The sequence below is a fragment of the Suillus subalutaceus genome, assembly GCF_016647625.1.
Source record: "Suillus subalutaceus strain FC151 chromosome Unknown DFJ58scaffold_11, whole genome shotgun sequence".
Taxonomy (NCBI): Eukaryota; Fungi; Basidiomycota; class Agaricomycetes; order Boletales; family Suillaceae; genus Suillus; species Suillus subalutaceus.
The window spans coordinates 453,108-480,474 of record NW_024540260.1 but is presented as its reverse complement, the minus strand read 5'-3'; the positions used below and the strand labels follow the sequence as shown (position 1 = coordinate 480,474).

Here is a 27,367-nt window from a genome sequence, read left to right as displayed (position 1 = left end):
CATGTACTTCCTATTCGGGATTTCCATGATCATGATGAACTTTGAAGTCCTCTTCTGTTTCCTACCACAATGAGCAACGCAAACTTCTCTATCAAGTGTTCAACTCCAAAAGTTTGCAAGTAGTAAGTAATGCTATTGCATCCAGCATGACAGATGGTTTTAATGTCACCATTAGTAGGGCTTGGGTTCTCCTACGATACCGATGAAATCATATCTCCCACAATGCAAACTACGCCACTGAGTCATTAGCCTCATGGCATTATCACGGTGGACGTCGAGATCGACTCCCTTATAAAGCGCGCTACTACCGTGTCTGGAGTTCTGCAAGCCAGCGTATTGTTATGTCAAAGGGTCACGCTTCATCGGTTAGACAGATCGCGGAGAATCCTGCAGGACTAAAACTTGAATCAATCGAAGATGAGACTCGTTAAACGTGCGCTTTTGAAAGAAATCTTGCTGTTTCAGCGTGTCACATATATTCATCGCGAACTCTCCAGCCAAGCGCAGTACCAACTACCCAGTCCTGTGTGGAATGCACTCCGAAGCGCAATACTATAACCTAACCCCAGGTGAAGTGTTAAAGTGTTTGACGAATGATGGCAACGGTGTGAGTGTGTGGGTGTCGCTTGCTTACCATGTTGTGTGCTAGGCAAGCCCCCATGTTCTTCTATACCTCCACTTTCTCCTTTCCTTTCCTTGCCTTCTATCATGGCTACCAAGTCCGAAGTATTTGATGATAGCAAGTCCGTTGCTTACACACCTCCCTCGTATGACACTGCAATATCAGGGGATTTTATCCGATGCAGACAGCCATCTGTATTGTCCTTCCTACGGACCAACTAAACGCATTGCTCTATCTCGCACCTATGATATTGTATCTGGTCCTGATATCACTTCCTCCTCGATCGCCTCAAGTATCAACGCCTGCGCTGCTGCTCTCTCAGCCACGGAGTTCCCCAACCTTTTGCAAACGCGCAACATCCAGGGTCACACAGCGATATATTGTGCATGATAACTAGCGACCAGGCGTCGTTTGTGCAGCTGAATCTGGAACGTACTATCAATCGTAAGTCTACGGTAATGTTCACCTGAATATCAAGTGACTCATTATGCTCCATCAGCCAAGGACGAGACTTAGGGACACTTTTTAGATTGCCTTCCAGATGAGGTTCAGGTGCATGAAGGGGATGGCGTAGACAGGAACTGGCAGTTCGTTGCTTGTTTCCGTTTCAGGATGTTCCAAAAACGCATGTGCATTATACGGGAAGAATTTGTTGCGAGGGGTATGGGGCTTATGTATTCCAACACTTCCCATGCTGAAATGATGATACCATTACCTACAGGACGTATATGGTTATTGCGCTTTGATACGGGGTCTGCCTAAAGGTGGCGCATCACGCTTAGTTTTTCTGGGGACAACACTGCAGCATATACGGACACTGTACCTTGTGATCGAGGCCCACAAAGGGAAGTCTGGATGTGAAACTTTACCTATCATTCCCATGCGACTATTCTTTGCTGTCCCGTTGAGGATGCAGGTCATCAAATGATAGGACCGAATTGTATCATCCGTTGAACGATTGGCTGATGGACCAGTAAATCTTCTCCCTTAGGCATCTTCAGCTTGATTCATGTCACAGGACATCTGTGATTTCATTGTTTCATCACTCTTCTCCTTCAACGACGTGAACTGACTATTATTTTTAGCGATACTATACATGTGGAGTGCGATGGCACCCTACAGGCAAAGCTGGAAATGACATTAAGCCAGTGTTGCCAGGTTATTTGCTAAGCTTATGGCACTTGTTGGTTGACTGAGAGGTGTGCTATTTCAGATCCCGAGAATTTATTCCCCTACCGCAGAATACAGGCTCAGCCTCCTCCGTCCCACCTGGATAGATTAGCGAAATTATATCCTGACACAGTGCATGCATGGCTAGCTCAGTCCATTGGTTTCATCGTGGACAAGATCGTTGAAGTCAGTCTGCCCCAGGGGCTCGTTCGGCACCGGGCAAGCTAGGAAGTGTGGTGTATCGTTGCACTAACAAAAGGTTGTGATGCATCGCTGGGAAGCGGAGAATCCTGCATGACTGGAACTCGAAGGACGTGACCGCGATGGTACTTTAATACTTGGTATGAAAATCACAAGAGATATATAATTTAGCGGCTTGCGGTTTTGCCCATTTTCAAGTTGGGTTATGATGGCAAAACTACACATTGGCAGCTCTCAGAGAATGCGTCGCGCAAACCCCTACTTTGTGCACTTTGTTCAGACAGGTTCCGACACCACTAGTACCCGTCTAGTATGTCACGTCAACAATTCGTCATCCTTCTGTTCACTGTGATGGGCAAATGAGATTCCTATGGCTACAATAATCAAAAGTGGATATTATTAACAAGCTTCGGGATATGTGCTAAGATCAGCCCCAAGGGGATGGTTCATCAGGTATAAAGGATACTGATGTCGGGCTAGCGAAGCCTAAACCCAGGGGAGGAGAATTGTCTGGAAGGTTGGAGGTCGCTTTCTCCACGGATTGCGTTTTTCGGTGTGACGCCACAAATGGAGGTTTCGGTGCTGGCTCAAGGGTGAAATCTGTAAGATGCTCCGGATTATCTGGAGTAAACGAGGCGGCACTTGACGGAAGTGCCAAGGTTACGGCAACATCATCAACAGCCGGGGATGAGGGTGAAGGAGATGTCGGCGGCGACTTTATTGCGTCTCGCGAAGAACTTCGAGAATGCGAAGATGGCGGTTGTAGAGTTTTATCCGATACCTCTCCTGCAGAAAGCTGCGCACCCCGAAGTCGACCATTTTCGACTTCAATCAGTCGTAGTGCTTCCTTGAGCGCATCCTTTTCTGACCGCACTTCTTGTAGTTCTTCCTCTGTCTCGACGCGTTTGATACGCTCGGTCGCGACCATCTTGTTTGCCTAATATATATATAAGTTTGTTGAATAACTTGAGGCGAGTAGAAACTATACCTCCTCAAAGAGTGCTTGTGACAAGGACTCTAGCTCAGCTTCGATAGCAGCCTTCTCTGCAGTCGCTAATGTATGTGCAAGGCGTTCCCGTTCAAGCTGCTCTCGAAGCTCCAGAAGTTCTTTCTCTCTCGTGCTTGCTATAAGAGTTGGCAAGGAAGGTGAAGTTAAATGAGAAGTGTGTTTTTGAATGGAATGAGCAGCAGGCGATTTTGATCCTGTATCAAGATGTAGATGAAGAATGGATTATATGAGAGCAGATAAGCGTACCACTATTGAACCTGAATCCGAAGAAACGACCCTCCTGGTTATTCTGGGAGGTTGCAGATGAAGTCGCCGGAGAAGAGGTAGTTGGAGATGGCTCTATACCATTGACAGCAATTGATGGAGTATTCGCGGGGTGGGATGGCGCGCCCGACTCATTCAAAGGGCCATAATCGAGACTCCTTCGACATTCTTCCTCTGATACACGTTGCATGTTCTGCGCTTCTCGTGCGCTCCAGCGCCGCCACCCGACATCTTTCGCGCTGGAGGGGGTTTCACGGTTGAGAGCTTCTTCGAGCATCTCATTGTTGGACATCATAAGTTGTAGATTAGATTTTGCGACGCTCAGTGATGTCTCTAGTTCCGCTTGAGTCTTGTACGCGATCTTGAGCAAGGACGACTAGCGAATCATGATCGGTTTGTTACTGCCACAGTGAAGCAGACCTGTCCACGCACTAGCTCTTCCACTCTCTTGATTACACGATCAAGGGCATATCTGAGATCTTCTTCCTGACCATGAGAATGAACACGCCAGGCATCACGGAGCTCATCGTCTATGCCTGCGAATATAGAAGATGTGGGTGAGGGATGAGACTCTTGAACTGATGAATGACGCGATTGGATGGTTGGCGATCCAAACGTCATATTTTTTGATGACATGAAGGAGAGCAGTAATGACTCAAATAACTGTATATACGCAGAGTTCAACTTGGTCGGACAGCAGACTTGTTTGACTACACCGTTCTTATTAGGTAAGCTGGATCAGCGCTCCCATTACCACCACGGTTACCGGTCCCGGAGACTTGGCAAGGCCGCAGTATTGACTGCTCCGTCGTCGAATGCACAGCAAGAAAATGCGGTGTCATCCGCAGGCCGGGACGGCGCTCAGTGCTCAGCCCTGGGCTCTGACCTTCCCTTGTGTCACTTTATCGTGAAACACTCTAGTAATTATTACTAGTACTATAAGGAGGGGTTCTCTTCCCAAGTCTAAGATGGAGAGTCTTAACAGCCCCGTCAGTACTCAGTAATACACTCTCACAAGGAACTGACGGTAGACACATTACAGGCTGTCCTTTCCACGTTTTGATTCATTAATATCCGACAGAGTCTAAATGAAGCCTCAGTCTATTCAGCTACCGGCAACAGATCTCACCTCTTCAAGTTGGCCTCTGGAATTATATTCCATGCATTGCTCGATAACGTTCAACATACTACCAAACCATTCCCGCTGTGCCGGTGATAATCAATTACCTGTATACATAGCAATCGCGCGCTACAACTTGTTTTAACACTACTCCGTGATCGTTGCTGTTGTTTTGAACACACGTTGAGAAGCTCACGTTCACAGTGCACACAAACTTTCATGTAGAGCTCTGGATTAATGCCCAGATCCCAGAAACCTCCTGGTCATTCGTTCACATTCCGGCGATTAGTCCTTCTCACACCCACGAAAATCTATGCATCAGGGACAGATCGCAGCTGTGTATGGGAATATGTTTAGAATCGCGTCCTCCGGATTTGATCTTTATCCGGGATAATGGTGTTTGCTCCACGCTTTCGTGACTACCGGTCAGTCTCGCACTGCTATCTCATTTCCCGACACGCGATATCATGCGATAATTGTATGAAACCAGTAACCTCATTCGCACAATACTCGATCACGTATCGGCGGCCCTCTTCCAGCTCATAAGCTTAATAGCTTGCTGCTTCGCCCAACCTGTATCTCCATCACTTTCTTCTTGTCATATTTCTCTTGTGCTTCTCATTCTAACCTTCCTCAACTCTCCTTCTAATGTCTCGCGGCGCACCCAAGCCCCCACCACCACACAAACTTACTTTTGCCACCAACAGCGTGCGCAACACCACGTTCGCTGAGGACAACAATAAGTTCTACTATGAGATCGTCACTCGATTTTGGCACCCTCACCTCACCAAAATCAATAAATACGACTATGAGGCTCGTGTAGTCAACTGCGTTGCAGAGATCGAGGATCAACCTCAGAAGGATGTGAAAGTCCGCTTCAACACTCCTGATGCAGAAGGAGAGTGGGTGAGAGCTTGTGACTTTATCAGGAATGACGGTACAGCAATGTGAGTTTTTGATCACTATGAGCCAGTGGTCATCAATTTCTAATGATCGATGGCAGTGGAGGTACCTTCGTCCACGAGGATGGCACTGAGTACCGCTGGAAAACACCCAAACGCAATTTACAAGTGAGCTAATTTTCCAACTGGTGTTTTCTTTATCTAACTAGCCAAGCTGCAGCTCATTAAGTCAGATGACGAGGAAGAGGTCCCCGTCGCTGAATATCACCCGCATAAACGACACTTTGGCGTCTGGCGCATGTCGCAGCGGGCTTTCCTCGAAGTTAAGCCTGAAGCGTCTGCTGCTTTGGACAGGATTGTTGGTGATTCATTTCCTCAGGCATTGATGCATCACACATCGCTGACTAGAGTACCTTCGCTAGTGAGCTATCTTCTACTAGAAAGACGCAGGCGTCAAGCAAAGATCAAAGTCAAGTTGGAGACAAAGTAATTCACGCCGACATCGCTTTCTCCTCTGTCGCATAACAGTTACCGCATCCTCCTGTGTCGTGCGATTTCTTCCTAGTAAAGTCAAGGAGACTGCCAGCCTCTGGCATCTCATGACGGGACTTCCGCACAAGGAAACGTCGACGCTTCTGCATTCTTCTATTTGTTGAACCTTGGTCATTCTAAGGGTTTCTTCGTTATAATAACTTTTCACTTATGTGCTATTTACTGCTTCTTGTTAATCAATTTAGATTCATGGTCATATAGATTTCTTACTGGTTCAAAGGTGTACATACATTTTCGGGAGTAGGATTGAGATACGGCGCTAAAGCTCGCCAAATTTAGATGGAAGTATGCGAATTCGAATCGTGGTCATGCATGATGGCGTTATACCTGCTGATCATGGCATCAATTCATGCTGACGGAGCCTCCTTCGCTCTTCCGTTTGACCAGTTGCTGACGACTTGCAATGGCAGCTAACTTCTCTAGTGTCCCAGTCCTCGACTTTGCTCTCGTGTCCGATAATGCCACGAAACCAGAGTTCATCTTGCAGCTCCGGCATGCGTTGGTTAATGTCGGATTCCTGTATCTCAACAACCACACCGTCTCACAGAAAGTTACAAATGATTTAATTGACTATATCCCCCGACTCTTTGATCTTCCCCAGGAGGCTAAGAACCGGATCCTTATGGCGAATTCACCGCATTTCCTTGGGTACTCCAAGTTAGGTACGGAATTTACCAAAGGCAAGACAGATTATAGAGAGCAATTCGACTTCGCAACACCTCATGAGACGCAGTGGAAACCCGGCGCCCCTGAGCATCTGCGCCTGTGGGGACCTTGCCAGGTGAGGGTTCTGTATTCAATCATTTCAAGCTGCACGAACTGAACTGAGTACACCCAGTGGCCAGATGAGGTCCTTATTCCAGGGTTTAAAAACACCATGGAGACATATCTCCAGCAGGTTCAGGCTCTGAGCTACCAATTCATCAGCTTACTCGGGGAGGCTTTTGGCCTTCCGTCGGATGCATTGAACAAGTTTTACGATACTGATGAATTGATGCAGCACCGCGGAAAGGTGAATGTCAAATGAGGGTCACTATGTACTATATGGAGATCGGGATTCACCTGTTTTCAGATCGTCAAATATCCCGCTAATGATGGTTCTCTAACTGATCAAGGCGTGGGCCCCCACTACGACGCCGGTTTCCTGACCTTCCTTCTTGTCGCGTCACCCCATCGCGGTCTGCAGGTGCAAAATCTTTCTGGGCAATGGATCGACGTTCCTCCTATCCCAGGAACGTTCGTTGTGAATATCGGAAAGGGTGGGCTGAAATTTGCCATGACGCATTTAATTTCAACTCTGACCTCTTCTTTGTTCCGACGATCTAGCACTCGAGTTTGTGACCCGCGGATTGGCGAGAGCCACATCGCACCGCGTCTTATCTCCCCCTGTGGGTTCGACTCCCCGCTATTCTGTGCCGTTTTTCCAGAATATCAGTCTGAACGCTCGCCTCGCTGATGAAGTCTTAGACTGTGAGTGCCTTTGATGAAATACTTGTTTTACATACCTTGATGACCATTTTACAGTCCCACCTGAGATCCTTCAGCTTAAACAACTTCGAGGAGACCCTGTTCAGACTGACTGTATGTTTTTCGTCGTTTGCTTTTGTATTTTGTAAACATTATTGATGCGTGCTCTACAGCTGTCAATTTTACGGAGTTTGACCGCGAGCCATCCGGAAAAGTGAACCTCATCGGGCGAGTGAAGTAAGTTCTCCAATTGGTTATCTGTGGCGGCAACGTTTGAATATATCTCTTCTCCCGTCAGGAGTCACCCTGACGTTGCGCAACGCCACTACGCGGACCTTTTCGCACAATACTTCCCCAACGGCCTGCCAAAGCAAGTCAGTGCGTATTGAGCTTGAGAAGAGCAGATCTGTACTCTAGATATTTCCCCCGCTGTACCAAATCAAGGAAACTTCAATTTGCAACGGGTGGATGCCTGTTAGGACATTACAACCCTGGATTTATGGGGAAAGAAGATTTCTTACGACCCCTCGATTTCCTCCCGAGGATATTAAGAATTCTCTGGCAAGCGAGATAAGAGTCCAACGTGCAAATATACATTGACCAGACTACCAAACAAGATAACAGCACTGCAGGGAAATTAGATGCGAGTGGAGGGGGGTGCGAAGGAGGAGGTGAGCAAGATATACAATGAGCCGGGAAGAAACGACAATATCAGTTGTGAACATGCAATGGAATTTGGAATAGTTGATTGTATGAGTGTCAAGACAAAAGAAACAAGGCTTAGCAAGTCATTCTAAAACCCCTAAGCCTGCCTCCTCCGCCCAACGGGATTGAGATGCAATAGCATTGCGTAGAGATGAATGAAATAGAAATGAAGCATATAATACACTAACGTGAAGCCTCCAGCATGACGCAGCGTCAGAACGTTGGCCATTTGAGCGGGTCTAGTAATCATGGTTTGCGTCGTTGGTTGTGTGACGTCCCGTGCAAGTGGATCCTCGTGCGGGAATGCCACAGTCGGCTCTAAGATGGACACATCAGGATCAGGTGCATCCACAACAACGGGATCATTTGCAGAGAGTCAACTCGAATCGGCAACTTGGATCCAAACCGCTTCAGGTGGAGTGGAGGGAGGTGGGACGTTTTCCTCGTCGCTGTCGTCATCGGTAGAGGGCTCACCCTTGTTATCGTCGACGGAAAGATCTGGAATGGGCACAACCCCGTCCTTCTTGTCAGCCTCGGACTTGTCTTTGGCCTCCTGTTCCTGGAGCTGCTGTCTGAGCTTGGTAAGCTCAAGTTCTTTCTTCTCAAGCTCAGCCTTCTCCTTCTCCTTTTCCAGGAGTTCCTTGCGCCGCTTCTCACGCTAAATGGAGTATGTCAGTTCAATTGGATAAACAGGAGAACGGACGACGCTCGGCGACGTCGACAACATCCCGAATACTCACGTCTAGTTTTTCCTTGAGTTCACGAGCCTCCTTTTCCTTTTTCAAGCGTTCCCTGAGCTCCCTCTCGCTGATCACCCAAGCAGCAGCTCCATTGGCAGCGGCTTCAGGTTGCGACTTGTTCTTGAGCAGATCTAAAGTCGTGCGAAAATGTGTCAGCACATGATTTTACCTCACTCACCACCCCGCCCACAGAAGACCAAGTAAAGCACGATAGAAAGGAACATCAAAGCACAAAGGGCGCCATAAAATTAGAAGAAACTTACAGCCTTGCAGCGCCGCAACGCTGAACTCGTCATCCGGAATTGAATCCGCAAATATCTTTGCGAGCTGAGCGAGTCTGGCACCATCCAAAGGCTTGGCGGAGTGCTGGCATGCAGTGAGATGCTCCTCGACCGGAGGCGGTAAGTACGTTTGGTTTTTGGAACCAAAGCCATCTCGAGGAGGCTTTGAGGGCGAAGCTTCCTTGGAAGACGCCAGAGATGATGTTGACGATGAGAACGAAGGGGAAAGCGACCACAACGTTGAAGACCGTGAAGACGGTGATGGAGAGGACGACTGGGGTGTGGGCGTCGTGGGTAAGTCGATTCCCTCTATGTCCCCCTCTATGACTTCATTGTCTTGATCCGTGGATGGGAAGAAGTTGCGGAACAGAGCCTCCGCTTGCCACTTTGAAGAGTTCTTGAACTCAATCCAAACGTCCATGCGGCCCGGACGTGAGAGCGCAGGGTCTAGACGCTCCAAATGATTGGTAGTTCTATAGGTGCACGTCAGGGTGTGCTAAACCGGAGAAAGATTTCAAACTTACGCGAAAAGGATACGACCTTCAGCAGCAGCTACACCGTCCAAGGCGTTCAGCAGGCCGCTCAGACTCAATGTGTTTACATCAGAGATGTGGTCCTTGTGACGTCTGTGCCTCGAGCTGCTGCTCGTCACCGGCTGTTCCGGGGCGCCCTCTTCTGAGCTGTTGCTCGACGAATCCGGAGTACCATTGGAACTCTTATCACGCGTGACGCTCCGCGTAAATGCCGCATCGAGATCCTCGAGAAGCACGATGCAGCGAGCTGGGACACGACCCATAAGGGTGGTCAATGTACTATCGCTGATCCACGAAGAAGACAATGACACAACGTAGATGTCAAGCATGAGTTCGCCCGCAATGGCATGGATAAGGGAACTCTTTCCAGAGCCAGGTACACCGTGGAGCAAGTAGCCGCGGCGGAATGGAATGCCGCGATCCGCATACCACTGTGGATTTATGAACAATGAACGTGGCTTTGATAAAATAACGAAATTACCTTCTCGGACTTCAAAAAGTCACGCGTGTCGTTGAGAAGCATCTCCTTTACCCCAGGGTTGAGAACAATGGACGACATAGGGCGCTTATGACGAGAGTCGGTCCAGCGCCAGCTACCGTGCGAGTCTGCAAAGTAGATCTGGATCCTGTGGATTGCCTCGGCCTCGTACTCTTTCTTGGCTTGCAAGACAAGCTGCTTGAGGATAGTGTTATTCCGCGCAACGACGCTGTGACACCAACATACATCAGCCACGAGGCCAAAAATGTGTCAGAAGGGGAATTTGAATATCACCTTATTGACAAGACTTCGCAACCGCTACCGTCTTGCTTTTTACTGCGACGGACCCTGAGCCAGTGACCCTTGTAATAAATGGTGTGTGTTGTGTCAAATGTCGGCTGGAATACGACACGTGTCTTGACTTTGCCGGGGGGTGAATCTTCATCGCCCTCTTCCTCTTCATCGTCACCAAATGAATTGTCTGCTTGGCGAGATCCTGAGAAGCCAGGGGTTGTGGTGCGAGTGGTAGTTTCGAACTCCCTAGAGCGCTGCCACTCAGGGCGCCGTGAGAGCCACAGCATGAGCCAATCATAAGGATAGTCCTCTTCCGAGAAATGCGCAGTGAGGAAGAATGCTGTGTCAGGTAATAGCATGTCAGAAAAAAAGCGTCAAATTACGGGTGACTCCTTACAGTTGAGGAAATGAGACCTTTGAGGTGCGCTGTCGTCAGTAAGGAGGTGAATCAGAATGATTCAGGACATACCAAGCTGAGCTAGAGGCTCTTCTGGCTGTCTCGACTGTTCCTCCCAGGACAACGAGCTTCATGCCGTCAATGACTGAGGAACCTCCTGCGCCTCCGACGAGGGGTTGAACGAGCGACTTGAGAGCGTCCATGGCAATGGTAATGTCTCAAGGTGAGTGGACAAGCCAACGTTGCGAGGAAGGACACTTTGAGTGTAAATAGTGTGAATGTAGGTAACAAGGTGGGTGTGTGAGGATAAGAAGAGGATGGTATCTAATAAACGCTGTAAGTGATATATAAGCTGTGTCTGTCAGGTCACTGGTGCAATAGGCTATAAGCAGCAAACAAGTTAGCTTAGGTCCATTAGCGTCTAGGGAACAGACAAACAAATAGTCAGGCAACAAAATAAGTCGGGGACTGGCTCTACCGTAGGTTCCGTTCGGACTGAGTCAACGAGGAGAAAGCAAGTCAAGCCGCGTCAGCAGCCTAAGAACGTGGGTAATAATTCTTTTACTCCCAGAATTATAAGCGCCCAGCTTATAAGTCACGCCACCTTCACAGCATAGTTCACAGCTTGTTGCAAAGGTCTAAGAAAAGCGAATGTCTACGTACAGTAGATACATGTGTACTCATAAGCAGAACGAATCGAGAATCACGATACCGCCAAGTATAACCCTTCTACTGCAACATTGGCCTGCCATATTCCCAGCTTCCGAACAATTCTGAGAATCATTGGCGCGGGAAACACCAGCACATACGACACAGGGACCACCACCAGCAGAGGGATGGTTAGAAACAAAGTGATACTCGGTTTGATAACCAAGAAATAAAATAATGCCTGATAGGATGTCCAGTCCGTGAACTATAATAATAATGGGCGGCCGAGTAACGGAGGTAAGAGGGCTTTTGGCTAGAGGGGGAAAAGCGGATTGGACATACCATGGCTATCGTGTTCTTGTAGAATGAAGATTCGTGGTATGGTGACCCTGACTCTACGTCAGATGATCGCGGTGGTCGCATCCGCTGGAAGATAGGCCGGGGGGGATATGGAGGTGGGTAAGCAAGAGGCCCATGGAATGTTGTTTGGAGACCGAGCTACGAGTGATTCAGTTTCATATTCAATTTGAAATTAAGATAGAAGCGAAACGCACTTCTCCCCTCGCAAACACCCTGGCACCGAGCAAATTAAGGAAACATAGGAGAGCACCCAAAGGCAAGGCAATTAATAATGTTGTACCAGTCTATAAAGGCCGCGGTCAGAAGTGATTGCAATTTTTAATTTCCAAACTGAACGCCAGGCTAGAGCAAAATGCTTACCAAAGTAAATACGAAAAGGTAGACCCATGCAAGGAGGGCATAGGGAAAATTAAGCACTAGAAGATGGAATACAGCCGCATGGTATGCTCTGCGAGTCGTGGGTCGGAAGTAATGAGACCAGCAGCGCCGTGAAAACAGCGGCCAGCTGTGCGAGCCTCCAGACTGTGACTCTATTGGTGCACCGGGACGCTGGTGACGCCTCTGGTGACCATCGTGTGCACACAGATAGTCACGGTCATCCCCGATCGCTTCATATATGTCCACGTCAGACTCGATATCTGGATCAGAATGGAGTAACGATAGCACTGTTTGCGCTAGAGAGGGCGCAAATGAATTGGACGAGATAATTGTGCTCGACTGCGAATGTGTCCTCTGACGTCCCGACGAACGTTGGGCGGAGCCTGACAGAAAATCACCAAGTAGTGGTGTCTGCTCTGTGGCATCTTCAGTGCGAGGGAACGAATGAGTTGAGACTGATAATTGAGGGGAAAGATATCCTGAAGCACGATCCGAATCTGGTGGAACCTGTGGTGATAATGGCGCTGGTAAGCGATGCCTCCGACTATGTCGAGCCGCGCGTGAGCGCCGTTCTTGCGATGGATAAGGCGGTGGGGGATCGTGAACCGCAGCTGCCTGGTTGAGTACTATGTCTTGAATTCCAGAACGGTTACAAGATTCCTCAGCAGCCATTCCTTGAGACATCCTTTTGCGAGGAAAGGTCGTGGTCCAACCTGAGCACGTGATCTAATATTGACAAGGGCTTGTGTTAGCATTAGAATATTACATAATTTGAGCGGCAAGCCTTGTCACTTCCTGTCAGTGGGCGGAGTCCCGTCAACTCACTGGACAGTTACTAGGGCTCGCCTCAACTTTTTTTCCGCATGAACCTCTCCCGGGATTGGTACTACTGACTGGCCAGCTTCCACGCGCAGATCTAACTACAATTTGATCAAGTAGAAGCATAATGCCATTGGACCAGTGCGCTGTCTTCCAATTTCAATGTGCTGAAATATTTATCAACAACTAAAGCTACATTAATATTTACAACCACCGAGCTACCAGGTACATTCCCACTAGGGCGATGACTTGTAGCTTGACATTTTCTATTTGCATTTGACAGAACTGTAGAAGCAAGCGGCTCTCGAATCCCGCTCTGAATTGAGAGTCTAGACTGGAGTGAAGCGATCTACTTACATACTTCACTGTGTAGTATACGTAGCTTGTAGAGGGTGAACAACGTTAACATTAATAATGGAATACTGTCAAAGTTCTAGATGGGTCGAAGCACATACAATGCCGAGAAAATAATTAAGCAAATATAATAAATTCGGAGACGAGTGACCATGTCAGCGATTTCTTCTTTTGCTTGCTGACTTCCCACATCCGCTAATTATTGTTGGATCACCCGCTCCTTCGAAACTTTTGATCTCTACCTTTCGTCTTCTTGTTTGCAATCTTCCTTTCTTTCTTTCTGTTCACGCACGACATTCTCTCTCTTTCCAAAACATGGGTTGTGTTCAATCTACTGGCGTCGACAGCGAGGCCAAGGCTCGTACGTATTCATTTGCCCTATGTCCGAACGAAGACATGTCTTAAGCTCGTCTTTTGTAGGCAACGATGAGATTGAAAACCAACTCAGACGAGATCGAATGATGGCAAAGAATGAGATTAAAATGTTGCTGCTGGGCGCAGGAGAGTCAGGAAAGGTCGGTTACGCACTGACCATCCCGAACACATTGTTGACGAATCATATTTTATCAGTCTACCGTCCTCAAGCAGATGAAACTCATCCATCATGGCGGGTTATAACGACTCTGAACGAGATGCCTACAAGGAAATAATTTACTGCAACACCCTTCAGTCCATGCGGTGCGTACTATAACCGGTCAAAACTCGATTGTAACCCTGAAGGTCTTCTAGCGCCATCCTCGAGGCTATGCCTCAACTCGATATATCTCTATCACCACAGAACGATGCTCGTCGTGCTGTAATTCTCGCTCTGCCTGGCCAAATTGAGTGTGATGTGCTCCCGAGAGATGTTGCTGATGCCATTCGAGGACTTTGGCGAGACTCGGGTGTCAAGGAGGCCGTTCGTCGCTCACGAGAGTTCCAGTTGAACGATTCTGCTGTCTACTACTTCAACGCAATCGACCGCATGTGCGGACCAGGGTATATGCCGACGGATCAAGATATCTTACGGAGTAGAGTGAAGACGACTGGTATCACCGAAACCACGTTCAAAGTTGGCGAACTTACGTACAAGCTCTTTGATGTCGGAGGTCAGCGAAGTGAACGTAAGAAGTGGATTCACTGCTTCGAGAACGTCACAGCGTTGGTATTTCTGGTATCCTTGAGCGAGTACGATCAGATGTTGTATGAAGATGAGAGTGTTGTAAGTTCAAAGCTTCTCATTTGTATATCTCCTTCCAGATTAATTGCGCCCGTAGAATCGCATGCAAGAGGCCCTGACTCTCTTCGACTCGATATGCAATTCACGGTGGTTTGTTAAGACATCAATTGTACGTACTTTTACCTCGTGGCGTATTACATACTTATTCCCTGCACAGATTTTGTTCTTGAACAAAATCGATCTGTTCGCTGAGAAACTCCCACATTCACCGCTTGGTGACTACTTCCCAGACTACACGGGCGGCGACAACTATGATGCCGCTTGCGATTATTTGCTTCACCGCTTCGTTGCGCTCAATCAGAATGCGGCGACCAAGCAAATATACGCTCATTATACTTGCGCAACGGATACTCAACAAATCAGATGTAAGAACCCTCCCTTGCGCCTGTGGCTTACATACACTGACTCTGCCACCCTTCATAGTCGTGTTGAGTGCTATTCAAGATATTCTGCTACAGATTCATCTTCGTGAGTGTGGCCTGCTGTGACGGCACCATAGCGCCACTCTTCTCCCTTTGGTCTTTGTTTTATCCCATGCATCATCTGGCTCTCGCGCATGCAGTTCGCTCTATCAGCTTTCATCGCATCAGACATTCACACCTCTACATCTTGGCTTATTTTGAGATCCCCACGTCTATCATCGTTCTATGCGCTCTTCTGAACATACACGTACCGTGATGGGTTCGTAGGAGTGTTTTATATCGTTGTGTCATTCCCCTCTTCCTCTCTCATTTCCTTCGACCAAAACACGGATTGAGCAAAACCTAGTATACCCTCTTATACGATTCCTATGTAATTGGAGCCCTTATCTTGACCGCTCGTTAATTCTTTGTGATTGAATTTATCAAAATTTCAGGCAACGCACCGGGCGTTCCGGCCATGGGTGGTATATATTAGCCTAAGGTGTGAATGATGCGAAGCTTAGGATAATATTATTGTAAAACACTGATATGATCGAGCACATGGCTCACCCAAGCCACATAGAGAACCCCATCAGTCATCCATCTACACACCACGCGCTTGGGGGTTGACGGTGGTGCTGGATCCACGATCGTGGCGGGCTCTGTGGGATGACCGGGACATCACAAGAGCGGTGCCCTGTCATGCCCGTTGACACCACCGGATCCAAGTATAGCTCGAATTTGATAAGTAACTATCATGGGATCTTTTTTTTCTCCATATTAATGGCGCAGTACTCTTGGAGTAGAAGATGGCGACTGATGGCATCTGCGGACGCCGTAAGCACCATTCCCGAGGAGGCATAGGGCTTAGTTAAGCGCCCAAGTCAACGGACAGGTTGAGTCTTTGCACAGGTATGGCAGAAGCTTATTTACCTTTCAAGCATAGTTGAACATCCATTCCCGTTCCAGAACATGCATCACGAGTCTGCCGATAATGCAGACGCCACTATAAAGGGGAACGCCACACAGCTGGCGAGCAGAATCATAGCCACACATAGCAGGTAATGACGCTGTAACTAGGATAGTGCTCCGATGACTTGCTGGCGAACGCCTAGATCAAATTTCTGTCAAAAAGGTATTCGTGCAAATGCAAGATAGGGTTGTGATGCAATAGTACAGGTGCGTTTGAACGACGGTTATAGCAAATTGATGAGTCGGCGATAGAGCTCAGGGATTTATCGATTTGGATGATAGTTATAGATTAGCGAGATTAGAAACTGAAGTAGGCATATCTGTAACACGTCCGACAATGTTGTAGCGTTTCCTGTTAAGTGAAGATAAGCGCCGTGACACGCTTATCCAGGTGAACTTGTTCGGGACATACTGGAAAAATAAGAACCAGTCATTGAGGACGTTCTTCTCGTTCTCCGGTAGGTCACTGTAGTCTGGTACAGCGTCCTCTGGCTTCAAACTGGACATTCCGAGTCCCTTTGAGCCGTCCTTCCCGGCAAAGATGTTGTATGATTTTCCGGGACCGTACACGTCGCTTTTACGTGTGACGTCAAAGACAGTGCCTACGAGAAGTGAGCGGGAGGATCATCACCTCATACACGAGGACAAACCCTTAACAGACACGTAGATCGGCTTCGAATTGTCGGAGCCGTCGAACTGCTTGAGTTGATCAAGGGTGAAGGGGTCATCCTTCGGGGGGTCGAGGTCGTCTCTAGGTGGTTGCATGATGGTCTTTAGGGACTTCTTCTCTTCTGGTTGCGAGTTTACTGGTGGAGACCGCTGCGATGGCGATAAGGCGCGTCGTTGTACGAGAAATAGAAGGGGCAAGGCTAGCACGAGTCCATAGATCACCACTAAAAACATGACTGGCTAACCACTAATTCGGCATTTGCCGCCTCTTACACTCTTTCCTGGTGTGCTTGCGGAGCTTCAAATTTAACGTCCATCCTGTCTACTTTCCTCAAAGCTTGTTGTTAGCCAAAGCACCATAGACCACTGGCATCCACCGGGATCCCCTTTATGTATCGTTTTCTTCTGCAGCTTGGATAGTGCTTGTCAAAGTGCTGTAACCCTGGCAGTCAAAGTAGCCACACCTCTCGACTATAAAACTAGGTCGCATCATGATGGCACAAACCATCGACTCGCAATCAGTACGACTGCTGTGTTTTTCTTGTATCCATCATCATATCTTGCCTGTCTCTAACGTCCGTCCACCATGATTCCCCCGTTTTCCGTCCCTGTCTATGAACCACTTCCCTACTCTCTTTCGGGTCTCAGCTTCACGCAGCTACCGATGTGCACACAGCATTACCTGCTAGAAATTGCAAAATTGGTACCTCCTCACGCGCACAAAGTGAACTCTATTTTGGACGAGCGCTCAATCATATCACTGGCTCTCTACATCAACCTCCTAGGGAATGACATAACCCTCGTTAATCTGCGGCATGAGACCATCACAATGGCCCGTGACCTTGAAAGAGGCATCCCGCCTCAGGCTAGTGCACAGTGGCACTTGGCAATGCAGAACGGGCGCCTCCAAACAGTATTGGGTACATTGCTGCCAGAGCGAGAGCTCATCTTCAACGAATTCATGATCAAGTTTGATGCGCTTGTCTGGCTGGATCAAGAAGGACGCGAGAATTATACCCCTGAGGATTGGCAGAGGTACAGGAACGCGCTCCTGAAACCTATTCTTGACCATACAAGCGAACGGCTTGTCGCGCGGGACGAATGCGTCAGGAATCTGGCGGTGATTAATGGATATTACTACCGGGCGCCTTCCTTACCATACTCGCGATTGGGTTCGCCCCGTCTAGATGCAAGCCGCACATGTTCCAGGAGATCTGCTACCTGTGGACCTGATTCCGGAGAGGATTGTCCCAGGGGTCGGATGTCAAGCCGGCATTCATAAAGGACTTAGCATCATACTCTCCACAAATCGAACAATCGAACAATTTATCATGCAACGAAGCACACTCATTGACGCTGTTACATACATACTCCTATGTACTTGATCACACTGGGATTTCTGTACAGTATTGCAATTGTTATTTCTCCAGTGGTATGGAGTATTATGCCGTGTCCGTAAGCCTCAAGTGGAAAATTCATGCATGGGCTTCTTAATCCCCTGATCGACCTCGTAGTGGTAAATCCAATCACCACGTCGGAATCAAGAAGCACCGAAAACATTTCGGCACCATTCCACTCACAAAAGGTAAAAAGTTTGCTTCATCATCAAGGCATCCTCCGCGGGTAAAAAAAAGTCGTCATTGATAATGTTATTGAAGAACAGGCTGACGACAAGCGGAATCGACAATCAACAGGGGTATCAGAAGTGGTACAATACAAACGGGTGTCGAAACCATCAGGTGATGTAAATATTATTGCGAAGCTTGACCAAATTATGGAGAAAGAAAGAGTAAGAGAGACCGAATACAGTAATAACCAAGGCTGCAGAAAGCGAAACAATATTGACATAGCATCTGGCGTAAACTAACAGGTAGACAATATTTGCGATGGATCGTAGGCGAAGAGGCATTGAATATGAGTTGTTGAATCTGAGATTGTTTATGGCCCACCCCGGAGAAGTGGAGGGAGCGAACAGTTGGGTGGCAGCGGCGCAGCGATATTGACGGTGTGGCAAGCCTCTGTCACCCGCTTCCGCAAGTCGTCGCATTTGCTCAATAACACTGGGAATCCCGATCAGATCAGTGATAATGATGAGAAAACTTATATTACTGACTTGGGCAAGGCCACAACGTATTCAACACGTCTACCGGCACTATGACGTCTTTGGCAATCTCCAAAGCATCAAGAAGTGACTTGTCCTCCTCCCACAAAGAAAGACATCTGCGGGTATAGTTTCCATATTGAACAGGTGAAGTCTCTGAATGTGCGCTGGACTTACATCGCAACTTGGCTTAAAAACCAGGTCACCTGGAACGGCTGCCTTGTGAAAAGATGGCCATCTTGATCGCCAAGATGGTGAATTGACATCTTAACTCTGCGGATGAAAAGGTTCTGGTAGTACACTACCGTTGCCAACATTACAATCAATCAACACATCCCGAAAATAGAGCCACTTACGCCACTGCTCAGCCTGCTTGCGGTTGAACTGAGGGGAATTTCCAGCTTCTGCATGGCCACTAGATACGCCACCATCAGCAAGACTGACGACATACCAAAAGCATATGCTTACGCTTGTAAAAGCTGAGTAATTATGATTTGTGTGCTGCAGAAAATTATTGTCATCAATAGAAAACACTAAGGAGATGAAATAGACGTACTTGTACACGTACTCCCGACACATGTACAACAATGCCATATCAAGGTTGCAAGTGTGGGTATCCAAGGCATCTTGGATTTCAAGGGTCTCCGACCAAGCTTCAACCGCAAGGTCCGTTGTCTCTGTGCTGCTAAAAACATTTTTCCGGAGACGAGTGGTACAGAAATTCCAAAGGAGCATGCTGCGGCAATAGAGTGCCCATATTGATTCTTTAGGAGACTGCGCCTTGTGCTCGTTGGACCCTCGTTGTGATATCTCGCCAGGGAACAGTAACCGAAACTGTACAACTGTCAGCCTGGATTAAATGCACGGACAAGGAACAAACATTGGAAGGGTCGGTTAGGAAAAGATCGCTCGGTTCTTTCTGGAACGCGATGCAATGTGACGTGTACCTGGCCACGAGGTTAAGGGCGCTCCAACATAGCCTCCTGCAAGATTCCTTGTGCATCTCCTCAGGTGTCCACGAGGGATCCCAAGGTGGCGTGAAAGACCACGAAGACGAAAATTGTTCCGTAGCGATAGATGAATTTGGAAGGGGGATACAGTCGCACTTGCGAGGGATGGCATGAGGGGTACGGCCCCCGTCCTTAGACATTTGGTCAAAGGGGCGGCGTCTGTGAGCGATGGGTACAGCATTAGGGGTGAACGTCGACACGTCTGGCTCATTGCCGTCCAGGAACGTCAAGCCTAATTGGCGAACAATTCCATCGAGATAGGCCAGAGAGCGTCTCGCGCGTTCGGAGGTATAGTGTGGGTGAGCCGAGGACTCGTACACAGCGATGATCTGGATAGAACGTAAGCAACAATTGAGAGAAGCTAGAAGCACAAACTCACAAGAGCAGCTTTCGCAAGGGTCATGTCTATCCATTGGGAATTCAATGACGCTTCGAGCCAAGCCTGCGCCTTATCACGAAGCCAGACGGCGCGCTCGCGACCTGCAGACCCCAATTCCATCTCACTCGATTTCATCAAGGTTGCTAAAGCTAACCCCGCAAAAACAAGTGAAGGTTGCATAAGCGAACGTTCTTCAGGGTTATATAGGCTGTGGACGAATTCTGGAACGTTCACGAATGATAACCAGTAACCGCTAGTGGTGAACCTTAACAAAGATTAAATCAAACCAATTGAATCACATCAGTCGATGACCTACAATGTTGAGAGATCTGATGCTATGTCCTTTAAACTGATAAATAAAGCGTCATTTAATTAGTCTATTCATGCAATCGATAATGTAAATGACGTACGACTGATCCCGAGTAGTAGAGTAGCTCATAACCAAATTATCCCACCATTCCTTGCGACTGTACTGTACGGAGGGCGTTGATGGGATGCGGTACTTCTCCACTTGATGCTGAATAAGAAGTGGTCAAGTCAAAAAATATTTGGCAGATAAAAAAACACGGTGAGATAAACGTACTGGATAACTGTCGTCTGAGGCTGCACGCGTTTGCATAGACGAAGAAAAGTCAGGGCCAGTAGGTGAAAGTGAGGGCTGGAGTCGAATTCTATCCCCATCGGGCCGCAAAGCGGGAACATTGGGAAGTCCACGAGATTCCCGCGGAAGCTCGTAGTCATCATTCCTGACCGAAGTGCGTTTCCGCTTGGACGGAAGGGAAGGAGGGGATGAGCCATCGGTTGGACGTTTCTTACATGAGCGCTGGCGAGTGCCTGGCCTTTTATCGGGCCCTCGCCGTTTGGGTGCTGCATCATATTGGCATTCATTCGAGCGGCGCACACAATTATGACAAATTGGTCTTGTGGAGTCGCACCGAATTTTCCTCGCACGACTTAGCAACCACGTGAATGAGCAGCCTGAAATAAGAATAAGAATGAACGCACCATTGCCGACAAGCTATCACTTGATTCGAAATTTCCCTGCGGGGCGGATCCTGGGATGTAGATGCTGCTGGCTGTGGTTGAGGGGTTGACTCTGACGTTGGAACAGAGGATCGAGTGCTCTCTGGAGTTTGTATTACAGGGGGTTGTGCTGAGCCACCACCGGAGGAGTAAGATTGTGGACGCAAGTCCTCGGCAGAGTATCTTCGGTTTGGGGGGCCTTGGTAGGACAAATTGACGGCGCCGCCATGAGCTGGAGGGGGGGGAAGGCGGGTGTTGGGGTAGGCATGGGGCGGAATGTCAAGGCCAAGGTGATTTCTTTGTGGAAGAGAAAACTCAGACTGATATGAATTATGGTGGTGAGGATTCTGATTTGAATGAAGATTCAAAGGAGTTTCGAGAAGGTGAGGGTGCGGGTGGATGTTGATATTGGTGTAATCGAACTGAGAGGCTAAGATGCCCGCTGCATGTTGTATATCTAGTTGATCTTGATGATAACGGACTTTATTGTGGACAACATGTGAAATGACGATTAACGTTGTTTTGAAAAGACTACGAGCTTTGATAGGACTTACTGTCCCCGTGCGGCTGAGGAAATTGAGCCCCGAAGATGGGTGAGTGAAGGCCGGAGCCATCCTCACTGGACTGAGGACCGTCCTCCATCATCATGCCTTGTGGAAACGGAGTATAGATATCACTGTCTGTGCTGATGACCATAAGTACTGAAAGAAGGGGGATGAGAGTTTAGAAGGGAAAATGGTAACTGGTAATACGGCACTGGTTTTCGATGCTTTGCCACGCGAGACTTACTCGTAAAACTTGAAGGAGAAAGTACTTGTTAAGGGGAACACATGCCCACGGCAAGCTCAATGATTATCAAATCTTGGTACAATCATGAAAAACACATATCATACATACATTTATATTTTATATTTTATCTTGAATATCTTTACGAAAAAGGGGGAAAATCTTCCACCTCCATGAATTCTTTCCTTGGGGTGCAACTTGCTTTTTTCCATCAGATTCATACCCACGACGCAACTTCGGGGCCGCCTTGAGCACCGTGTACGCGTGCCTGGTCGTCAAGTGTTCCGAACAAAACTCTAATTATTTTCCTCTACTTTTGTTCTCAACATGGCTCATTGTACAAATTACCAAATTTGATCAGCCGTTCTGCATCAGAATTGACTATCTTGCTTAACCTTGCTCAATTTTCAATATCAACTTCCATTACATGCCGCGTAGCCTCAATCCGGGTTATCTCCTTCAATTGACAGTCCTGCACATTTGATGTTTTTTAAATTCATCTGTCTCTCTTACGGCGCCCGACCCTCTCTCCATTGTAGTGAAGACACGTCCCCTCCCCGCTCAAACTTCAGGGTCACTTGATTCTAAACTGTCAGTCGGACTTCCGACCGCACCTTCCCGCGACGATTAACTTGAACGACCATCGGATGGCCTCAGCCTGATTGTGCCACGTCTGAAAACTTTAAAATTAGCCGGATAGCCGTGCTCAATTTGGAAGGTACCGTACGCAACCCGCATGGCACAGCACGGCACATACTACTACAAAAGATACTTAAGCGCTGTTAAGTTCCTCGTCGTAAATCTGCGATTGAGGGGATTAGATACCCCACACAGATGCTGAACTGGGTTGAGCTGCGGTCACAGCTCATTTAGGCTGATTTTTGATCGCGGCTAGACACGTCAGCGCGGGGGATTCTCTGGGATTTTTGGTAGGTAGAGTCCCCAAATGTTGTTACTTACGTCAATTCCTATTGTGGTGATTAGTGGGTGCGATCACCGTCCTCTCGTTAACCTCATGCAGGTCCGTGCTAGTGTGGCGACGTGAAGGTCCTGGTCGACGGCACAAGTTCACCGCGATTTTCAATGCCACTACCACGAAAACATAGTACTTACAGATGAGATGTATTTGGCCGCATCCATGGCACATGCTATTTACAGTTCGAATGTCCCACCTCGAGTCAGTAGCTGCCATCGCGACCCAACACCAGTTTCAGGGCGGTCACCTTTAGTTTCACAGGCCCGTCGGCATCCTTTCATGATAAGCCAAATTAGGGTGGCTGACGAAACTTGGTGTTGAGCTGTTGTGCGGTACAAGCTTTTGCATTTCTATTGACATGCTTCTCCGTAAATGAGCCAACTTAACGGTCAGTCGAACTGTCACAGATACACGCGTTATATACAGCCGCTTGTCCATTTCACTTCTGATCGCAATTGGCACCGAAATTGCTGTATATGGTATCCTCTGTATTTGGGGATACAACAGTCCTCGTGTCTTGCCTCATCCATGTTCAATTTCTTGTTCTCGTGTTGTGTTCGTCAGCGTCGGCGCGACCCAGTATGTACAATGAAACGGGTCGTGGAATCAATATACCTAACAATTCAGTAGACGGTTCCTGATGAACGCACCTTTCTCATTCCCGCCACCACCATAAGCGAGACTCCTACGCAAGTGTCCTACACTTTATTCTTCACTGTCTCTTTCTCAAAGTCGGCACAGACCTCAGCCGCGGGTGGTTGACCATCAGAAGCTAAAAGAGCGGTTGGGTACCGTCGTGCGGTCAAAAGAAGGGTGCGTTTCTTTTATCTCTGCAATTTATTTTTTTCCTTCTCCTGCATCGTGCTTTCTGACGATGTCACACAGAAAAATGGTCAATGTAAATGCCGCCTTCCCATTTAACCTCCACAACCAGTCACTTGGCGACCCTCCCTCTCGTAGTGTCTCAGGCGGGACCCTGGATAGCAGTCGGCACGCCTCGCGATCCCCTGCACGTCATTCGCTACACACGAGGCATTCGAGCACTTCACTACAGCGGGATGCGGAAGGTTCCGCTTCTCAGAGCAATGACGCAGTGGAAGGAAGAGGCGATCCGCAAAAGCCGATATTAAATGTCAGGCTTGTATCAACTCCTGTGAGCAACGGTGCGAACAGGGCAATTAATAGCATCTCTCGGGGGCGACCAGGGCGTGGGATCGAACATGGACGAGTGATGGTTGTCAATGCTGACCACATTTCTCATCCTGACGAGGACGTCGAAGAACATGACCATGTGGCCGAAGACAGTGATGCGCTAACACCTTGTCCACAAACGCAAATGTCTGAAGGGGATGCAGATAAGTTGTCTGATACCGTGAGCTATTAATCTATGGTTAACATCCTGTGACCCTAACTCGTTCTCTCCACAAGGACCCCTCCAAGCCGTCTCCTGATGTCAATGTCATACATACCGAGGATTTTACGATTCGTGACGCTGGTGCTATATCACGTTCCTGGGGGGACTGAATGCTCCGATCTTTTGTTCTAAAATCTGCATGCTCACTCCGGAACTTGGTCGTCCATGTAAGGTAGTACATTACCCTTACATGTATTTCCGAGTACTGCAAGGATTGTTCCGCACAGTCGATCTGCCGGATCTAAATTCATGCTACATCTGGTTGGTATTTATACCAAAAGTTCCGGTCCGATTCATTGGTCAATGTTTTCGTCGGAGCCCAAGTAGGATGAGAGTCACACAGTTATCTTGGATTGAATGATTGGACGATACACTGAAATAACTGTGCAGATGTGACCATGAATTCCCTATTATCTTTGGCGGCGACGTAATGCCTTGGTATGGGCGTCTTTGAGTTTCATGTGCGTCCCTCACATTGCGCTCTAAATCCTCGCGGTATTAATTCGGCAGTAAATCGGGCACGGCGCTGACCAGACATAGGCAGGTGGTGTTCACAAAAGTGATCCACAAGAAAATCAGGGCAGGGTTGCAACGGCCTAAGTAGACGGCATTCCCTAAGAAGATATAGGTTTTTAGACATCCACTTGTTGTAAATTGAGATTTCAATGCAAGACGGTTCATCCGTTGCCCTTGGAATGAAGGGCAGTGGAAGGTCTTTCATTCTCATCGGCGCCCGTGCGTATGGGATTAAGAGCCAACTCAGGTGTGTTCTTTGCTGAGTACTATACGTGTCCCTCCGACGATGAACTTAAAATGACGCCATCTGCAGATGCTTACGGGCTGTTAAGGGAACGGCAGCCAGCCCTGGAGCTTCACAGGAAAAATCTCGCAGGCCCAGACTTGCCCAGACTTTGCGGATCATTGCGACATCGAATATCATTCGCTCCAACTTCATTCCTGAACGTGAACATTGAACCGTAACACGTGAGTACTTTTGAGTTTGTGTATGGGGAATATGCAGGGCTCCGCGCCCTGGCATCCTCACGATTTTAACACCCAGCAAAGTCTGTTCCCACGGCTCTTGCCACAGAGCTTCTATCCTTGCTATGACGCCGCGTTCACGATTCCAGATGAGCGTGGCAGCGCGCGCGTCCACCGTGAACTCCGCAAAATGCCGAACCAGTTTTAGAGTTATGTCCATTAGATCTTGACTCCCTGGGTTTCTAAAGACATCAGGAGGTGTGAGTGTCAGGTACGTAACACTCTTAGAATAACAATACACAATGGATCAAATTAGACCAGGTCATCATTCCTGCAGTCTCATGAACCAACCACCTTGTCAAGGGTGGAATGTATGTCAAGAATCAATCATCTCAGACTCAGGCTCATCAGGACACCCATTGAAGCCCAACCATGCTTCCGATATTCTGGTGTGGCACTCTATCATGATGTGCGTACTGTCGCTTCCTCCTTTGGACCGGGGAAATTTTTGCGCGGTAAGTCTATGGGGTTATGATTCATGAGAGATCTGTAATAGATGAAAAACAGCAACCTTAAACGTGGACGGGATATACCGTAGTATATATGATCTGGGCCATATGCACCTGTGACTAGTCGGCAGTTTCCCCTCACTGGCAGAGCCAGACCGTGACGACACAGAAGAACGGTAGTTCCTTACTCTGACTTTCCGCGACGTCAAAAACAGTACTGGCCTGGGTCATCGCACATCGAGAACGGAGCTAACACCTCGAGTAATCCGAATTTCATATAACTTGCACCTATTGCACAGTTGCCAAACGACTCGGATTTTTCTCATTATCTTTTAAATTCAAACAACAACTAGTAGGCGTGCTTCTATTTACGGAAGGCTGTTACAGTATTGCGAAACGCCCTATGATCGGTATCGTCCTCTCCGCATTACATGCACGCTTCTCGGCTGTCATCTTGCAGTTTTGTGGCATGACGACTTGGAGTACGAGAGGATCTGATATGATACAAGAAAGCGCGTTTTCATTCGCTCGGGATCAACCCTCCGGAACGTACTTTGTGTGCAAACTCATTTCGATTTGATGGGGCCAAATCTCGGCGAAATGCACAAAGTAAATTACCACTAGTGAGTCAATATAATTGGCGGATATAGTCATCATCATGAATCATCAAAGAATACCGCCAGGACCTGCTCTAGCAGAAAGCACGCACAAATATTTCATTTCTTTATGGAGTGATAGATAAAAGGACTTACGAGGTTCTCTCCGACCCGGAGGCAAGTCAAATTCAATGGCTTATTATGAACAAGCAGTCACGACAGTACGATCCTATCATCAACTTGCAAGTTATCACTCGACTCGGACTTTTCCAACAACTTCTCGGCACATTCATATTTTTGCCGTCGGTATACGAAAGGATGCTGTTGTCCTGCCTTGATTAATCCAGCCACTCTTATCGATCGTATCGCCTCATTATCGCCTCTCGTCCTGCTTCTCTATATAGTTCAACAAATTAAGCTGAGGTATGCGATGAATTCACTCATGTATTTCACTCTCTGACTTTTACACATTCTCTCACGACCAGTTCAAGTACTTTCTGGTCTTCGCCATCCTTTTTGGTTCCTACTTGAATTGTCATCCGCACCCTCTTCCGCTGAATTGAACTTTCGTGAATGCATCGGCAATATCCCTTTATGCATGTGCAAACCCAATCTTTCTGCTACCCAGATTACTCAAAGACGTCGTTGCGGTGGCGGACTTGTTCCTATTTTGTGCGGCAGATGTAGGGGCAGGAATGCTCAAGGTCAATTCCGCCAACAGAACCGTGCCACGAACACTATTTGACAATATAAGAACCCCACATCCCAAAATTGTCCATCATGGTGGGCAGCGAGACTGCTGTGATTTCTTTTTTAACATATTAAGTGGCACAAGTCCCTGGTTAACACGCTCAGTTTCCCAAAAAAATATCAACCTCGTGTTGCGATACCTCGTTCCATCGGCCAGCAGTTGTTCCACCGCTTCTTTCTTGCACTCCAGTATCACAAATGCTGCGTCGATCCGCATATAGATTCCGGACCGGCGAGATCGATTTCAAGCCTAGTGTTTCCCAAATAAAATCGGTCCCCGTTCGAAG

General features: G+C 47.9%; 10 protein-coding genes across 10 annotated transcripts; 5 read left to right on the top strand and 5 right to left on the bottom strand.

Moving 5' to 3' along the window:
• Positions 1-2,335: 2,335 nt before the first annotated feature.
• Positions 2,336-3,968, bottom strand: DFJ58DRAFT_765339 (uncharacterized protein). Its single transcript, XM_041388759.1, has 4 exons — positions 3,699-3,968; positions 3,249-3,642; positions 2,982-3,196; positions 2,336-2,930 (listed from the first exon to the last, which is right to left on the bottom strand). The coding sequence occupies exons 1-4, from the start codon at positions 3,900-3,902 to the stop codon at positions 2,421-2,423; spliced, it is 1,323 nt and encodes a 440-aa protein (XP_041248855.1). The 5' UTR covers positions 3,903-3,968; the 3' UTR covers positions 2,336-2,420.
• Positions 3,969-4,783: 815 nt separating this feature from the next.
• On the top strand, positions 4,784-6,169 carry DFJ58DRAFT_44759 (uncharacterized protein). The gene is made up of 4 exons (XM_041380449.1): positions 4,784-5,333; positions 5,390-5,456; positions 5,509-5,650; positions 5,711-6,169. Exons 1-4 carry the CDS (start codon positions 5,035-5,037, stop codon positions 5,776-5,778), a joined length of 576 nt encoding a protein of 191 aa, XP_041248854.1. The 5' UTR covers positions 4,784-5,034; the 3' UTR covers positions 5,779-6,169.
• Positions 6,100-7,855, top strand: DFJ58DRAFT_44781 (Clavaminate synthase-like protein). Its single transcript, XM_041380451.1, has 7 exons — positions 6,100-6,621; positions 6,679-6,852; positions 6,913-7,099; positions 7,167-7,310; positions 7,365-7,421; positions 7,481-7,544; positions 7,606-7,855. Exons 1-7 carry the CDS (start codon positions 6,244-6,246, stop codon positions 7,694-7,696), a joined length of 1,095 nt encoding a protein of 364 aa, XP_041248853.1. The 5' UTR covers positions 6,100-6,243; the 3' UTR covers positions 7,697-7,855.
• A 533-nt stretch (positions 7,856-8,388) lies between these two features.
• On the bottom strand, positions 8,389-10,938 carry DFJ58DRAFT_653205 (uncharacterized protein; the record flags this gene model as incomplete). Its single annotated transcript, XM_041381726.1, has 8 exons — positions 8,389-8,670; positions 8,753-8,883; positions 9,016-9,506; positions 9,558-9,997; positions 10,048-10,273; positions 10,339-10,678; positions 10,736-10,752; positions 10,808-10,938. 8 exons carry the CDS (start codon positions 10,936-10,938, stop codon positions 8,389-8,391), a joined length of 2,058 nt encoding a protein of 685 aa, XP_041248852.1.
• Positions 10,939-11,340: 402 nt separating this feature from the next.
• DFJ58DRAFT_765325 (uncharacterized protein) lies at positions 11,341-12,834 on the bottom strand. The gene is made up of 4 exons (XM_041388758.1): positions 12,104-12,834; positions 11,938-12,027; positions 11,726-11,881; positions 11,341-11,648 (listed from the first exon to the last, which is right to left on the bottom strand). The coding sequence occupies exons 1-4, from the start codon at positions 12,803-12,805 to the stop codon at positions 11,439-11,441; spliced, it is 1,158 nt and encodes a 385-aa protein (XP_041248851.1). The 5' UTR covers positions 12,806-12,834; the 3' UTR covers positions 11,341-11,438.
• A 775-nt stretch (positions 12,835-13,609) lies between these two features.
• On the top strand, positions 13,610-15,001 carry DFJ58DRAFT_714080 (G protein alpha-subunit; the record flags this gene model as incomplete). Its single annotated transcript, XM_041383977.1, has 7 exons — positions 13,610-13,655; positions 13,715-13,809; positions 13,938-13,972; positions 14,024-14,495; positions 14,551-14,622; positions 14,671-14,878; positions 14,937-15,001. 7 exons carry the CDS (start codon positions 13,610-13,612, stop codon positions 14,999-15,001), a joined length of 993 nt encoding a protein of 330 aa, XP_041248850.1.
• A 1,167-nt stretch (positions 15,002-16,168) lies between these two features.
• DFJ58DRAFT_653278 (cytochrome b5) lies at positions 16,169-16,789 on the bottom strand (the record flags this gene model as incomplete). The annotated part of the gene is made up of 3 exons (XM_041381735.1): positions 16,169-16,238; positions 16,299-16,488; positions 16,537-16,789. 3 exons carry the CDS (start codon positions 16,787-16,789, stop codon positions 16,169-16,171), a joined length of 513 nt encoding a protein of 170 aa, XP_041248849.1.
• Positions 16,790-16,872: 83 nt separating this feature from the next.
• On the top strand, positions 16,873-18,027 carry DFJ58DRAFT_765319 (uncharacterized protein). The gene has a single exon (XM_041388757.1). It carries the CDS (start codon positions 17,142-17,144, stop codon positions 17,835-17,837), a length of 696 nt encoding a protein of 231 aa, XP_041248848.1. The 5' UTR covers positions 16,873-17,141; the 3' UTR covers positions 17,838-18,027.
• A 144-nt stretch (positions 18,028-18,171) lies between these two features.
• On the bottom strand, positions 18,172-21,928 carry DFJ58DRAFT_765317 (uncharacterized protein). Its single transcript, XM_041388756.1, has 13 exons — positions 21,623-21,928; positions 21,051-21,549; positions 20,629-20,998; positions 20,456-20,562; positions 20,362-20,394; positions 20,046-20,310; positions 19,537-19,995; positions 19,213-19,490; positions 19,125-19,157; positions 19,013-19,071; positions 18,834-18,957; positions 18,669-18,775; positions 18,172-18,615 (listed from the first exon to the last, which is right to left on the bottom strand). Exons 1-13 carry the CDS (start codon positions 21,762-21,764, stop codon positions 18,494-18,496), a joined length of 2,598 nt encoding a protein of 865 aa, XP_041248847.1. The 5' UTR covers positions 21,765-21,928; the 3' UTR covers positions 18,172-18,493.
• A 1,430-nt stretch (positions 21,929-23,358) lies between these two features.
• On the top strand, positions 23,359-24,653 carry DFJ58DRAFT_854346 (uncharacterized protein; the record flags this gene model as incomplete). The annotated part of the gene is made up of 5 exons (XM_041393867.1): positions 23,359-23,409; positions 23,461-23,525; positions 23,572-23,643; positions 23,716-24,202; positions 24,259-24,653. The coding sequence occupies 5 exons, from the start codon at positions 23,359-23,361 to the stop codon at positions 24,352-24,354; spliced, it is 771 nt and encodes a 256-aa protein (XP_041248846.1). The 3' UTR covers positions 24,355-24,653.
• Between the last annotated feature and the right edge of the window lie 2,714 nt (positions 24,654-27,367).